Source organism: Pristiophorus japonicus, chromosome 6 (genome assembly GCF_044704955.1).
Source record: "Pristiophorus japonicus isolate sPriJap1 chromosome 6, sPriJap1.hap1, whole genome shotgun sequence".
Lineage (NCBI taxonomy): Eukaryota > Metazoa > Chordata > Chondrichthyes > Pristiophoridae > Pristiophorus > Pristiophorus japonicus.
Genome location: NC_091982.1, coordinates 816,398 through 830,674, shown reverse-complemented (window position 1 = coordinate 830,674; position 14,277 = coordinate 816,398). Strand labels below are relative to the sequence as shown.

The 14,277-nt window shown below is 40.0% G+C and overlaps 1 protein-coding gene across 1 annotated transcript in view; it reads right to left on the bottom strand.

Annotated features, from left to right (window-relative positions):
• Positions 1–272: 272 nt before the first annotated feature.
• The window catches only part of LOC139265519 (tetraspanin-7-like), a 35,397-nt gene continuing 21,392 nt past the window's right edge, over positions 273–14,277 (bottom strand). The window contains exons 2-8 of the mRNA XM_070882535.1: positions 12,346–12,534; positions 11,022–11,096; positions 7,926–8,012; positions 4,318–4,473; positions 3,480–3,563; positions 2,366–2,447; positions 273–1,460 (exon numbers count right to left, since the gene is read on the bottom strand). Of these exons, the coding sequence (XP_070738636.1) occupies positions 2,379–2,447; positions 3,480–3,563; positions 4,318–4,473; positions 7,926–8,012; positions 11,022–11,096; positions 12,346–12,534 (660 nt within the window). The 3' untranslated portion in view covers positions 273–1,460; positions 2,366–2,378. The remainder of the gene's footprint in view (positions 1,461–2,365; positions 2,448–3,479; positions 3,564–4,317; positions 4,474–7,925; positions 8,013–11,021; positions 11,097–12,345; positions 12,535–14,277) is intronic.

The following is a 14,277-nucleotide window of genomic DNA, read 5'->3' as shown; positions in this document are numbered from 1 at the left end:
AAGGCAATCATGTTAACAAAGGGCTTAGTCTGAACCTTTTCCAGGACCTCTAACACTAATTAGGGTAAAATGGGTCTGCCCTCTTTCCCCTATCCAATGCCATGGAGTGGGAATCAAAGTTCAAAGGCAGATGTTGGCACAGCATCCGGGAGAGAGGGAGGAGCATATGACAAAAACACACTTCCACTGGAAGCAAGTTTGAGACCTTGGGGGGGGGGGGGGGGGGGGGGAAAGAGAGAAGGAGAAAAGGAAAAAAAAACACTAAACCACAATTGGCTCCTACAATTAGTTTATTTTTTAAATCAGATAGCTTACATATACAATAGAGGAAGTCAGAGAAAATTATTGTGTGTTCCATTACACTGAAACTTACACCTCTACACATCATCCAGTGCTAAAAATTGTGAAAGGTTGCAGAGCAAGAGGTATAAATAGGAAACTGGCACTACACTGATCCAGTGTTGTGAATGGAGGGGTGGGAGGGAACTGTTGCATTCCACCTCTACTGTAGGAGCTGATGCTCACTTTCTCCAGCCTTTTTAAAAAAAAAAGTGAATCAAGAGCTGCATTGAGAAAGGATGATATAACTTGCCTGCCAATTTCAGAGGGAACAGTGTGGTTTAAAAATTGTTTTTTTTTTTAAATTTAAGGCCAATCAAGCTCATTTGATTAAATGTTACATTATACAGTCCAAACAATCCACTTTGGTTTAAAATTGCAATCTTAATATTGGATTTTAATAGTGCACTTTAGAACACCAAAAATAAGGCCATTGGATGATACACAGAACCAAAAAAATTTGGTAGTACAAGATTTACCACTTTGCTAATCACTCACTCAAGATACAGCAGCACTTATTTTGGATTAGTGCTTTAGATACATTCACTAGATTCCATCAATGTGTTTGAAACCATCTTAATTTAAGCAGGCTGTACTGTGTGCACGAGTAGGGGAAGATTAAAGAGCTAATAATCCAAGATACTGGAAAATATTTACTTCACCTTTAGAAAATGTAGTCGTCCCTAAAATAGCTCATACCCAATACATAGTAGAAAAGTGTTGTGTTCCATTCCTTTCAATAGAACTTCAATTTTGTAAAAAAAAATTATGTAAAAACTTCAGCTGTATGACAAAAGGTTTCATTTTTGAAAAGAAAAGCACCAACATTGATCATAAATCCACTGCAGAGAAAATCTCAAATGCAAGAAAGTTCAAGGTAGTAAATTCATGGCAAGGGAAACTACAATTTGCTGTTTAAACTGATTCTACATTTTTCACTAACCAGTACAGCCTTATACATATCTAAACTCCAAAGATAAATGTGAAGAGTTTAAAAACTTTATTTTTTGTGGTACATTACACCATAAGCATGCAAAACATTGTACAAAATCAGTTTTGCTTGGAGCTTGCTGGCTTGGTTCCTTTAACTGTACTGAGGTTTTGGTGTTGAAACTGGTCTCCTAAAAAAAAAAAGCAAGTTAGAGATTCATCAGTGAGCTAGCAAAGATAGGAAAGTGACTAATGTAATGATTAGTACTAGAAGTGGACAGGCTGTACTTCAAGTTATTTACAATTGCTTTGTGATTTGTTTACAGGTTTAATGACCAGCATGAACTAGTAAGAGGTCACCAACCTTATGAACATAGAGCCACATTGGGGAAGAGTGAAGAAGCATGTGTTAAACATAGAAACATAGAAAATAGGTGCAGGAGTAGGCCATTCGGCCCTTCTAGCCTGCACCACCATTCAATGAGTTCATGGCTGAACATTCAACTTCAGTACCCCATTCCTGCTTTCTCGCCATACCCCTTGATCCCCTAGTAGTAAGGACCTCATCTAACTCCTTTTTGAATATATTTAGTGAATTGGCCTCAACAACTTTCTGTGGTAGAGAATTCCACAGGTTCACCACTCTCTGGGTGAAGAAGTTCCTCCGCATCTCGGTCCTAAATGGCTTACCCCTTATCCTTAGACTGTGACCTCTGGTTCTGGACTTCCAACATTGGGAACATTCTTCCTGCATCTAACCTGTCTAACCCCGTCAGAATTTTATATGTTTCTATGAGGTCCCCTCTCATTCTTCTGAACTCCAGTGAATACAAGCCCAGTTGATCCAGTCTTGGGAATCTGGTTTTTAAATTTTAAACATTTGCACCCTTACCATACACATGCTGTACTTGGGTGTGAATGAACATGGAAACAAGAACTGGAGTCTCATGCATGCTAGAGATTGCAAATGCACAGAAGCATTCAGCCTACAGGTACATCAAAAGAAGATTTGTACAATGCAGTCTGGATGGTTTTATCCAAACAAGAATCCATTGCTGGAAATTTAAAAATTAGGTGTTTTAAATTCACACATTACCTGGCTAGGTCCATTAAACCATTTCATATTGGTTGTTTGTGATGTATCTAGACAGACAACAGGCGAGCAAGATCCCAATCAACTGCAAGGGTGGTATGGAAGAGAACAATAAAATAAAAGTTTCCATACAAGTGAAAACTAAACAGTGCTGCAAGACAATTGGCATGTAAATTTTAAGCTTACATTAAATCTGCATTAAGGAATGAAATGCCTGGCAGAGTTTAAAACTTTGTACATGTAGCACACACATCCCTGCTGTAAACCTATTTTGGAGAGTCCCCTGTCGAATCGATAGATGAGTCTCAGTTGTGAGTGCGCTGATGGGAGAAGAGCCCAATCCTAGGATGCACACATCTCACTGAAAGCCAGATGAGCTGCCTTGTGTGCTGTTGACAATCTGGAAAGCAGCACTGAGTAGATGACAGCAAGAGGCACTCTGTGTTTGCTGATCCACATTGACTATCAGCTGATGAGGTGTGCCTCAACACAAGGACTAGTAGGCATAGTGCAGAGCCCAGGATGAAAGTCCATGGATGGAACTCATTGACAGCCATTGTGACCACAGCCTCATGCCAGGACTATGCTACAGTGCTGAGCAGATGACAGGCAATAGTCCTACATGGCAGTAGACCAAATACTCAGTCCCGTTATTGTTTGGAATCCTCCAAGATTAATTATAAATACAGGCTCATGAAGTCAATTGCCTCTGGGCAAATCTATTTTATTCTTATAAAAACCTCCCATCTGGAATAAAGCCATCTATATGATTTAGTTTCAAGTGGATTGAAATCCTAGTAGTTCAAATTATAAAAAGGTAAAGTATCCAAGAGAACATGTGGGAGAAGTGAACATAGCCCATAGTGATCTACTGAAAAGGACCTTACAAGAAAACCACTAAAATATTAAAAGCATGGGAAATTTAATAACTATGCTTACTCAAACTATAAATAAGATTAGAAATAGTGAACAAACTTTGGTTGTTGAGCTATACAGATGACTGGCAGTGGCAATTATTTAAGTCATGAAACAGTAAAAGCATATTCCTGTAACATTCATATCCTGAAGTCTATGGCAACACTGGGTTAGTGTTAACAGCCAAGTGGGGCAAACCTACCTGGAAAAAGCCAATTCCAAAAGCAATTCCAGCAATGATTCCAATATTAGTCTCCATGAAGTTAATGACCAATAGAATGCAACCCTGCAATAAATGAAATCATGTTAAACTTAGCTGGTATAGATTGACAATTTAGCTGCCAGACAGCTTAGACCTAAAGGCCACAAGCTTTACTAGCTTTCCAGTCTAAAAGTTGATGGCAAAACTTGTATCCAAGATGTATACAAGAGCTGAATACCAACTTCAAAGCATCAAATCCAGCAACTTCATAAATGTTATAGTATAATAATGGGAATGGTCCAAGCAGAAGAATCAATGATCCTGCTCACCAGTGACTATATGGAAAGGACCAGAGTCTGCAGATTAAATAATTTACCAACACAATGTTCAGACAAGAACTATCACTTTGGAAGTACTGCTGGCAGCGAACGGCATCCACAGAAGTGTCAGCACCTTCAGAAGGGGCGACGAGGTTTTTGGAAGCCGGGGGGGTGGAGGAAGAGACAAAGGGCAAGGAATATAGTAAATGCTGGTCCTGGCAGGTCAAGATAGTTGAAGTAAATTAGATTTAACCAGACCATGGCCAAATAAACAAAAGTAAAAAAACATAGCTAAGTTTATCTTGTACCTTTAGTACCCCTATAAATATGATCAAATGTGAAGGGGGTCTCAATAGAGTAAAGTGACTAAGAGCCCACTTGTACATAGAACCTTGCAATGGATAGTGTAAAAAAAAAAAACTTAGATTAATGAATGAGTCTGGTTTTGCAGGAATAAAATGAAGGCGGTCACAACTATGAATTTGCATTAACTTAGAAACTGGAGCATCTGATCATACCTGTTTAAAGACTTTGTCTTTGGCAGTAGTCATGTTTCTCAGATCTCCAGGTTTGCAGTCACTGTCATTACTACAGCAACTAACTGGGATTCCATTCATTTTGAAGTAGGCAGTGCCATTCCAATCAGTGTAGTTTTGAACACCACAGCAATGCAACTAGAAAACAAAAATGGTACAAGTTTCAGTGCAAGGACTATTACAAGGCACTACACGATTGTAAGGCTGTCTAGCACCATCATTTAATTTGCACAAGTTGTCCCAACTATCCCAAAAATTTCAATATGATCTACAGCCACGAGAAAAAAAAAAACTGTACTAGTTGCAGTTTGAAAAGGGATGTTCTCCTGCTCGATGAGTCAGTTCAACATATATAGCAGGCAACAAATGAGGTGAAATGTGATAAAAATTGCTGCAAGTACTGTAGTTCAGCAGGAAACATACTGGAACCGACTCCAAGAGGTAGACTGGAGTACCTCCAACAACCACAGTAGACTTGAAAGTTAAGGTCCTGCCCATTAAGTCCAAGAACATTAGGAAGCAATACTCATAAGGGCTAATGTCAGTCTGGCATTTTGAATGAGTCTGTGCTTTGACCCTGGTTCCTGATCGACAAGGACCTGGAAAACAAAACCAGGCTTGCTAATGTAATCATTGAGGCTGGCATGCAGAAAGGGGAAGCTGCGAATTGGGGATACAAGATGGTTATGCAGCGGAAGGCAAAATGCTGTTACAATTGTCAATTAGCATCAGCTGTCCTTTAACTTTCAGACAAAACTTCAATATTTAGAGCAGATGTATTTAGTTATAGACCGTGTTGACTGGGTCTTAATTGGTACCTTGATAAAGACATCAATTCAGTAGTTGAGGGTGGGGTGGTAAGAGAAGGAAGATAGAAAATCAGCTCAAGGAAAAGAATATTGGTCATGTAACAATTGCTTTCTTGGACTTCACAGAATACAATTCAGTTTGAACAGAGATGACTGCAGAACCAAATTCAAATGCTTTAGACTTTGGCAAACAGGTATCCATTATCTACATTAATATGCAATTTAAAAACCCTACTGAACATATGCCACAAATACAACAATTTGCATTTATATATGATAGAGTATTCAACCAGGCTCATTTAGACAGACTGTGAAAATTCAGACCCCCAAGTCAAGGCTGCTACATGCAGTTCAGCATGTTGCATTAACTCATCAATCAACTTGACATTTTCAGACCTTGGGTAGTGAGCCAATAAGGTCAAAGGCGGCAAGTTCTTTTCTGTAAATTGATCCAGGTATAAAATAGTCATTTTGACCATGTGTCTCAGTAAGACAAAGAAACTGGCAATCAGCCAGCAGCTTGTTACTCTCTGCCAAGATTAAAAAGTTAAAACTATCAGTTCATATTTCATTGGAAATTGAGATCTCTAACAATATAGCACCATTAACTTGGATCAATGTGCTTCACTGGGATATAAATCAGACTAAAGTGGCCAGTCAAGGGGTGACCAAATGTTTAGTCAGAGAGGAGTTTATGGTAGGAATTTCAGTGTGTGAACAACTAAACAACTGAAGGCATGGCCACCAATGATAGGGAGGTGTTGCACAAGAGGTCAGGGGAATGGAGAATTAAGGGAGGGGAGGAAATTACAGCATATGGAAGTGGAAGAGCAAAGCCACTTTAGGAATTTAAACAAGGGTGAGAATTTTTAAACTGGAAATGTGAAACCAGAAGCTGACTTCAGTCAGCAAATCAGAAGTGATGGGCAGTAGAGCTCTGGATAAGCTGAAGTTTACAGAACATGGAGGATGACAGGCCAGCCAGGAGAGCACTGGAATAGTTGAGACGAGAGGTAAAGGCATGGACAACGATTTCAGCAGATGAGCCAGGGAAGGGGCGCTATGAAAGTGGATATAGGTACCCTTTTATGATGGTGAGGTTATAGCACTGAGCTCAGCATTTTACAGCCAATTAATTATATTTTTGAAGTGCAATCACTTGTAATGGAGGAAACAAAGCAGCCAATTTGCAGACAGTGAGATCCTACAAACAACAATGAAATAAGTACCAATTAAATTAGTTTGAAATTTTGGTTGCGTGATAACTATTGGCATGACACCAACGAGAATTCAAGTTCTGAACAAGAACCATGGAATCTTTTACATGCACCGAAGAGACCAGACAGCACCTTCAACAGCGCAGCACTAAAGTGCCAGCTTAGGTTAAGTGCCCAGACCTAGAGTGTGGCTTGAACCCACGACCTTGACTCAGGCGAGTGTGCTATCACAACTAGCTCAGCTCAGGGTTAAATAGAAGAGTCGAGTTCAACCAGAGACACTGGCTAGAGAGGGGGGATGGAATCAACAAGGTAGTGTGCATCAGGGATTGATGAGTGTTTTGGTCTTCCCAAATGTTTAACTGGATGAACTGTAAGTTCATCCAAGACTAGATGTTAAGACAAGGAGTCATGACAATGACCGGAGAAGTCGACAGGTGGAGAGATAAAGCAGGGTGCAAAGGATAGAAGGGGTGGGAGAGAGAAGTGATTGCTGGAAATTCTCTGGTTACAATTGGAAGAGTGAACTCAAACTAGGGTAATCACAATGATCTGGAATCCAGGAGAGGTGTTGGAAAATGATGCTGTGGCTCAACTGATCAAAGGCTGCAGAGGTTGAGGACGACAAGGAGGGATAATGCATCCCTGGTCACACCATCAGTCACTGATTAGGGCTATTTCTGATCAGAGATTCAAACATGGAGTTGCAGAAAAGGTAGACATGGATTTGGGAAGCAACTACAGAATGCATATTCAAAAACTTGAGGAAAGGGAGGTTGGAGATTGGAGGGTAGTTTGCTGGAGTGTTTGTTTTGAGGGGCAAGAGCTATTTTGAAATGGAGCAGGAGGTGGGGAGGAAACAGTGCCCGAGCAGAAGGAACCATTTTCAAGGTCAACAAGTATGAGGTTCAGGAAGGGTAGTGAAGCAGTTTGGTATGAATGGAGAGCAGGAAGTGGGTTCAGAGACAAGCTCAGAGGGAACAAGATTGTTTTAGTACTTTCATCACTAAACTACAGTACCTGGTCACAAAATATGAAATCTGCCAAGCCAATTGTTGCCTTTTGAGTAGAACTGGAGGCTATAACAGGAGCTGCACACTGGAAGGGACAACACCCAAGAAGCACCTTGGGATGTTTTACTAGGTTAAAGGTGCTATATGAATGAATGTTGCTGTTTCAATAGTCTGAATAGGCTTTGTTCTAGATTTCTCATTACACTATCAAGATGGAAGGGTGAACACTGCCTTCTGTAGCTGAAGGTCCTACTTTTCTTTATGCAGTATGATTAGCAACCTTCTAGGTGAAACTAATCTGAAACTTATTTGCATTAGATTAATCATCTTCCTCTGGAAAACCAAGTATTCCCAATGATCTATAAAGCATTAGAGGTTTACTGTTGAACACATCTTTTGGGGGTGAGGAAAAAGGGAAAGGTAGAAAAAGGAAAGCTGGATTTCACTGCAAGATCACATACAATGCAGAAGTGAGTCTGCTTTCAATCATATGAACTTACCAGCTAGTTCAGCTGTTGATCAACAAGGTCAGTTGTTCCTATGTTACTTACATTTTGCTGGATGTAATCCACAGGGGACTCCGTTGCATTGTATTTATGTACAGCTTCTTGGAAGGTGTCCTTGAAAATGATTTTAATCTAGAACACAAAGAAGAGTCAACTAATTTGCAAATAAAGCTTTGCAAAACCTTCCGTTAAAAAGCACAGCTTAGCATGATTCCAAGATTCACTGCGTGACCTTAAAGCTTACTTTGTGTGACCTAAAGCCTTTTTTTTTTAAAATGCAAGTTTAGTGCAATTTATCTGCTCAATGGCTAAACAAACCTCATTAATGCAAGAGCCGAGTCATGCATTAACAGTTCCCCTCCGAGGATTCAACAGCTGAACAAGCATCTGTTTCAACCTCAGTAAATCTAAACATTTACATTGAAGTTGGGGCCTTGGAGTCCAAGACCTGCCTGACTGCTGTTTTACAGAAAGGCTCAACTTTGCTCACATCTACAATGACAAAAGGTTGTGCATCCCATGTTAAATGAAATAGAATGGAATTAAAAAAATCATTTGTACAATATCATGGCACGTAACTTCCCCCCCCCCCAAAAAAAAAAACTAAATGGCTAGGTATTGAACAAGTCAGGACAGAAGTATACATACATGCTTAATGAGAAAATACAAGAGACACCTAACCAGTGTTTTAACCCAATTATGCAGCTCATGTACAATTATAATTATGCATTAACACCTAGAGTATGGCCACAAATTTCACAGCATTACATTTCACAAATTCTAGTGACCAATGAAAAAAAAAATCAGTAAAATGACACATGAGCCAGCCACCTGACTTCAGACACTAGCAGCTGCTGGTGGTATGCCCATTTTGGTCACAGCAAAGTGATGGAATCATGCTCATTAACTGGAAATGAAGTGATTTTGCACAATTTGGATTATCTATATCTCCAGCATCTTTCACCCACCTTCCAACAATCAAGTGAGCTCAAAGCTCACCCCTATTATATGTGCAATTAGGACAGTAAATACAAGTTTACACTCCAGTTCGAGCTAAGAAAGGAAGGGTTTATTCAAAAGCTTTCCCTGCTACTAGCTGGTTAAACAAGATCCCAGTCGTTCAGTATTCCATTCATTTCAGGACAAAGTAGCTCTGATGCACATCTTAATTTTCTGAATACTAGATGAAGCTGTTTATCAAGTCATCATGGGCTCGACGGGCTGAATGGCCACCTTCCGTGCTGTAACCATCCTTTGATTCCAAGTCAAGGGTGAGCAATATGATCAAGAACTACAATCCAGAGCATACAGCAAAGCTGCAGACCTTTCTTACCCCACCAGTTGTTCAAACAAGATCCTATTATTCACAAACCCTATGGAAAAAACATGTGCCAATAGGCACACAAGCTTGAAGTCAGAGCCTGCAGCACAAAGTCTTCTGATCACCAAATCTCAAACGCCTCAAGTTAACTATGCTCGGTTATTCAACATTTGGGAAAAGCCAACGGCCTGTTAAGCCAGCAAATTAACCCATTTTATCCAGCCTGCAATCATGCAAGTCCAGTGTCCATGTACAAAAGATGACCCACTGTACAAGAATCCATTACCTTGTTTGTAACAAAAAAAAACTATTTTGAAGTGCATTCCAAAAATCAAGCTTTTAACAAAACACCATTGCAATCAATACAAGATACAGCTTGGATTGGCTGAACTGAATAATTATCTAGGGATCAGCAGAACTTAACATTGCATTGCTTTGATGAACTGAAAAATGGCTCTAAAGAACAGATTGCAAATTGAGTTGTGTGCATCGTTACCACCTGATAGCACTCACAATGCAGCATGTTGCATTGCAGGACTACAGCCAGTAGGTGGCACTGCAGGAAATGGGCAAAGCTTTACAAGTATTTGAAAATGAGCATTTCATCCCATTTTTACATGATAGACGTGTCCATTAGACACTGTTCTGTAACCAAGTTGACTTCAGTTGCCAAATCAAACTGATGTAGATTAGGCAACAGGACAGCTCATTGCAAAGTCACATTCCATCTTTGACTTAAGGAAGCACATTCCCATTGGTCAGAGTCAGGCAAGTTCCAAATCAACTTACCCACACCACTGGCACATTCCAATGTAAAAGCCTGGGAAAAAAAAATCCCATTTGGAAGACTTCAACACCCAAATACAAGGAGTGCAGGATTGCCTCTTAACACTGATATTGCTAGGCAACCATATATAGTGTGTCATTCCTTTTATTTTGGAGGCTTAAAAAGCAAAATAGCAAATTAAACAAAAAAAAAAAATCAGTGGAAGATAGGAAATGTCAGGAGCTCAAAAACAGAAAATTGCTCATCCATCTATTTTTGACTTCTGGGATCAGTAGCTTCAGTACTTACTGGTCCTAGAATCCTTCATGAAACAATTGACTTCTGTAATTCAAGGGTGGTAATATTCTAAACTTAAAAAATTCATTCAGGTTATCAGTGGTACAAGCAAAAATAGGCATCCTCAATTAATTTGGCCCTTTATCCCTTACCAGTCACTGATTTTATCCTTATTGGAAAAGAAAACCTATAATCTAGTTTGTAAATCAGCCCAATGGTCTCAACCACCCTTCCTGGCAAGCTATTTCACCTTCTACAGGAAACACTATGATATTTATCCTAAATTTACTATTACAGCTATATCCAAGCATATGCCCTCATGCATGTAGACATGCTAAGAGATTATGCCAGGTTTACTTTCTCTAAAGGGCTCAAGATCCCATCCAGACATTAATCACGGGTAATCTTTGATGACCAAGGTAATATCTAGCTTTAGCACAATTTGGATTTGAACTCCGATTTAGCAATATCGCCTTGTTTCATGGTTATTGCACACTGTTGGACATTGAGTAACAAACATTACCTAGGTCACCAAAGTTACCTCTCCCTATGGAGAGCATGCACACCATTGTCCATACTGAACTTCATTAAAAAAAAAAATCACTGAATGTCATTAATCAGTTCCTTGCAAGAGAACTTCCACTTATTGTTTGTGAAAGTAAGCCATTTGAAATTCTGGGGGGGTGGAAAGAGAGAGAGGAGAGAGAGAGGAGAGAGCATTCAAAATACAACATAGTTGCTGTAAAATCGATCTTACCTCATGTCGAAAGACAAATCCAGAAATTCCAGCTACAAGTTGTGCCAAGAAGAGTAGTGACAAGATCATAGCATACTGGCAAAGAAAAAAACAATTATTTCACTTAACATTCCCCAGAAAGTAGGCATGCATTTATAAAAAAGGTAGAAACAAAAAGGGAAAACAAAGCCAGTAACTGAAAGGGCACGGAACGGGGTAGGAGAGCAAAGGAATCTAGGGATACAGGTGAACAAATTAAAGCAATATTGTAGGTCAGTAAAGCAATTAAAAATGCTAACAAAGCACTGGAATTTATTTCTAGGGATGTAGAATTCAAAAGTAGATGTTAAATTTGTATAGGACCCTGGTCAGGGTCAAGCCACACAAGTACTGTACATAGTTCTGGTCTCCATACTATGAAAAGGACAGAAGCACTGGAGAAAGTGCAAAGGATAATACCAGAACTGAGATTACAGCGATCGGGAAAGATTGAACAGGTCAGGGCTTTTCTCTTAGAAAAGACTTGGGAGAGACGAAAGAGGGGACAGGGTTTAACTGGAGAATGGCCTGGATTGTGGTCAACAGGTACTGACAGCATTCATTGCTGACCTCAAAAAAAGCTTTATGGGCTAGGTTAGTCCAACATTAATTTCATTGACACCATCCATAGGGGATCTCTGATGTCCAGCAAGTGATGTAATCAAGCAGGCTAAGCAGCCAATCACATTAAAAATGTTTTATATAGCAAACCAGGAAGCAACAGGTTTTATTCATTTTATAATTTTACAGAAAGCAAAATAAAGATTGGGACATACACATGGGATTGAGGTCAAAGCTGAAATATCAAACTTTAAAATAAAAAACTTGTTAAAAATCTCAAACGCAGAAAATTACACCACAAATATAAATTGAGTTTTCCAGGGCCAAAGAGGCTGTTCAGCAGTAATTATTACTTGGTACACTTAACTCAGTTACACCTCATTCAATAAGAATTTTTCACGTTTTTTTTTTAAAAAACCCAGCAAATTCAGTCATTTCTAATTGATTTCCATGTGAGGACTGCAGCAAGGCATCACTGACAGCAACTTCTGGAGTCTGCCATGCACATTTTAATGCAGAAATCCAGAAGTTGCCCTCCGTTTTACAGGGTAATGATGGCGAATGCTGAGTTTCACCATTACAACCGCAAATTATGGACCAATGTTTCCACTTGTTAAAGAATCCAAAACTAGGGGCCATAAGTAATAGGGAAAGGAGGAAATATTTCTTTACTTGAAAGAGTACACCACTACACTGTTCTACAAAGACAAAATTATGAGAATTTGGCAATGTAAAAAAAACTTACTAGTTTTAACATCCATGTGCTGCCTCGGCATGTAGCAAAGCATCCAAAGAAACCAAATATGATGATGGCTGCACCAGTTCCAATGAGTACGTAGGGAGCATTCGTACTTTTCTCAGCTACAAGAGACAGGTATTCTTCCAGACTCACCTTGCCCCATACACCCACTGCCAAAAGCACACTACCTGCAACCTAAGAGAGAGCAGTTAAAATGTAGAGACAAAAAACATGTAAACCAGAATGACCTGTAAGCAACATTGGTCAGATTGCAGCCCTCAACAACTTGGGTGACCGAATTTAACTTGCTCTGATTTGCTAAGCATATTTAGAAAAGGAATTTCCCCCCACTGATGTTCATAGAATTGACAAGATACTTGTACTGCAATTAAAGTGCATGTTCTACCAACCTCCACTGCCCCAGAAGGGCCAAATCACATTGCACCTTTGCATATTAACAAACTCATTAGACATGTACTATAAGAATGACCAGAGTTTTATATACAACTACTGACACATTTAGTCCACTTCACAATTCAGGGTAGCAAAAAAAAGCAGCTTTAACTTCTTTAATACTGTCCACGGCACCATTAGAGAATGGTACCAAAAGCAGTCAGAATATCTTCCACTTTTGTAGTTTCCTCAACACCAATTCAATCTTTTCACTTTCTGCAGTGTGGTTTAAGAGGTGAAAGTTTAGTCAAAAAGGCAAATCTTTAGTAGTCAGATTTGAAGCTTCTAAATAACTCAAACAGAATAAAAGAAAACAGGGAAAGAGACACCTTCAGCTGAACTTCAACGCGAGAAGAAAACTTCTAAACAATTATGTTTGGTCTAAATGCGACAGTACTACCCAGCCAGTTCAACAACTCTGCCTTCCAACACTTCGTGGTTGCTCAGCTGAGTCCCTACACAGAGCACACTGCATTGCAAGTCATCTCAAAATCTACTTCTAAAAAAGTTAGATCTTAGCATGGTTTTTCTTTCTACCCACAATGCTACTTCAGCTTCTAGCCACATGACCAGACAAACCTTCACAGCAGTCTGCAGAAAGGATTACATTTTACTGGTACAGCTGTACCTCTAGTCAGACACCCGTGGGACCTGACCAGTGCCAGACCAGACCATGGGAGGTCACGCCAACCCTAGCGTGGTCAGCAGTACCCTAGACTTACTGGGTACTGCTGACAACATAGAAAATAGGTGCAGGAGTAGGCCATTTGGCCCTTCTAGCCTGCACCGCCATTCAATGAGTTCATGGCTGAACATGCAACTTCAGTACCCCCTTCCTGCTTTCTCACCATACCCCTTGATCCCCCGAGTAGTAAGGACTACATCCAACTCCTTTTTGAATATATTTAGTGAATTGGCCTCAACAACTCTGGTAGAGAATTCCACAGGTTCACCACTCTCTGGGTGAAGAAGTTTCTCCTCATCTTGGTCCTAAATGGCTTACCCCTTATCCTTAGACTGTGACCTCTGGTTCAGGGCTTCCCCAAGATTGGGAACATTCTTCCTGCATCTAACCTGTCAGAATTTTAAACGTTTGAGATCCCCGCTCATTCTTCTGAACTCCAGTGAATACAAACCCAGTTGACAGTCTTTCTTGATAGGTCAGTCCTGCCATCCCAGGAATCAGTCTGGTGAACCTTCGCTGCACTCCCTCAATAGCAAGAATGTCCTTCCTCAAGTTAGGAGACCAAAACTGCACACAATACTCCAGGTGTGGCCTCACCAAGGCCCTGTACAACTGTAGCAACACCTCTCTGCCCCTGTACTCAAATCCCCTCATTATGAAGGCAAACATGCCATTTGCTTTAACCGCCTGCTGTACCTGCATGCCAACCTTCAATGACTGATGTACCATGGCACCCAGGTCTTGTTGCACCTCCCCTTTTCCTAATCTGCCACCATTCAGATAATAATCTGTCTGTTTTT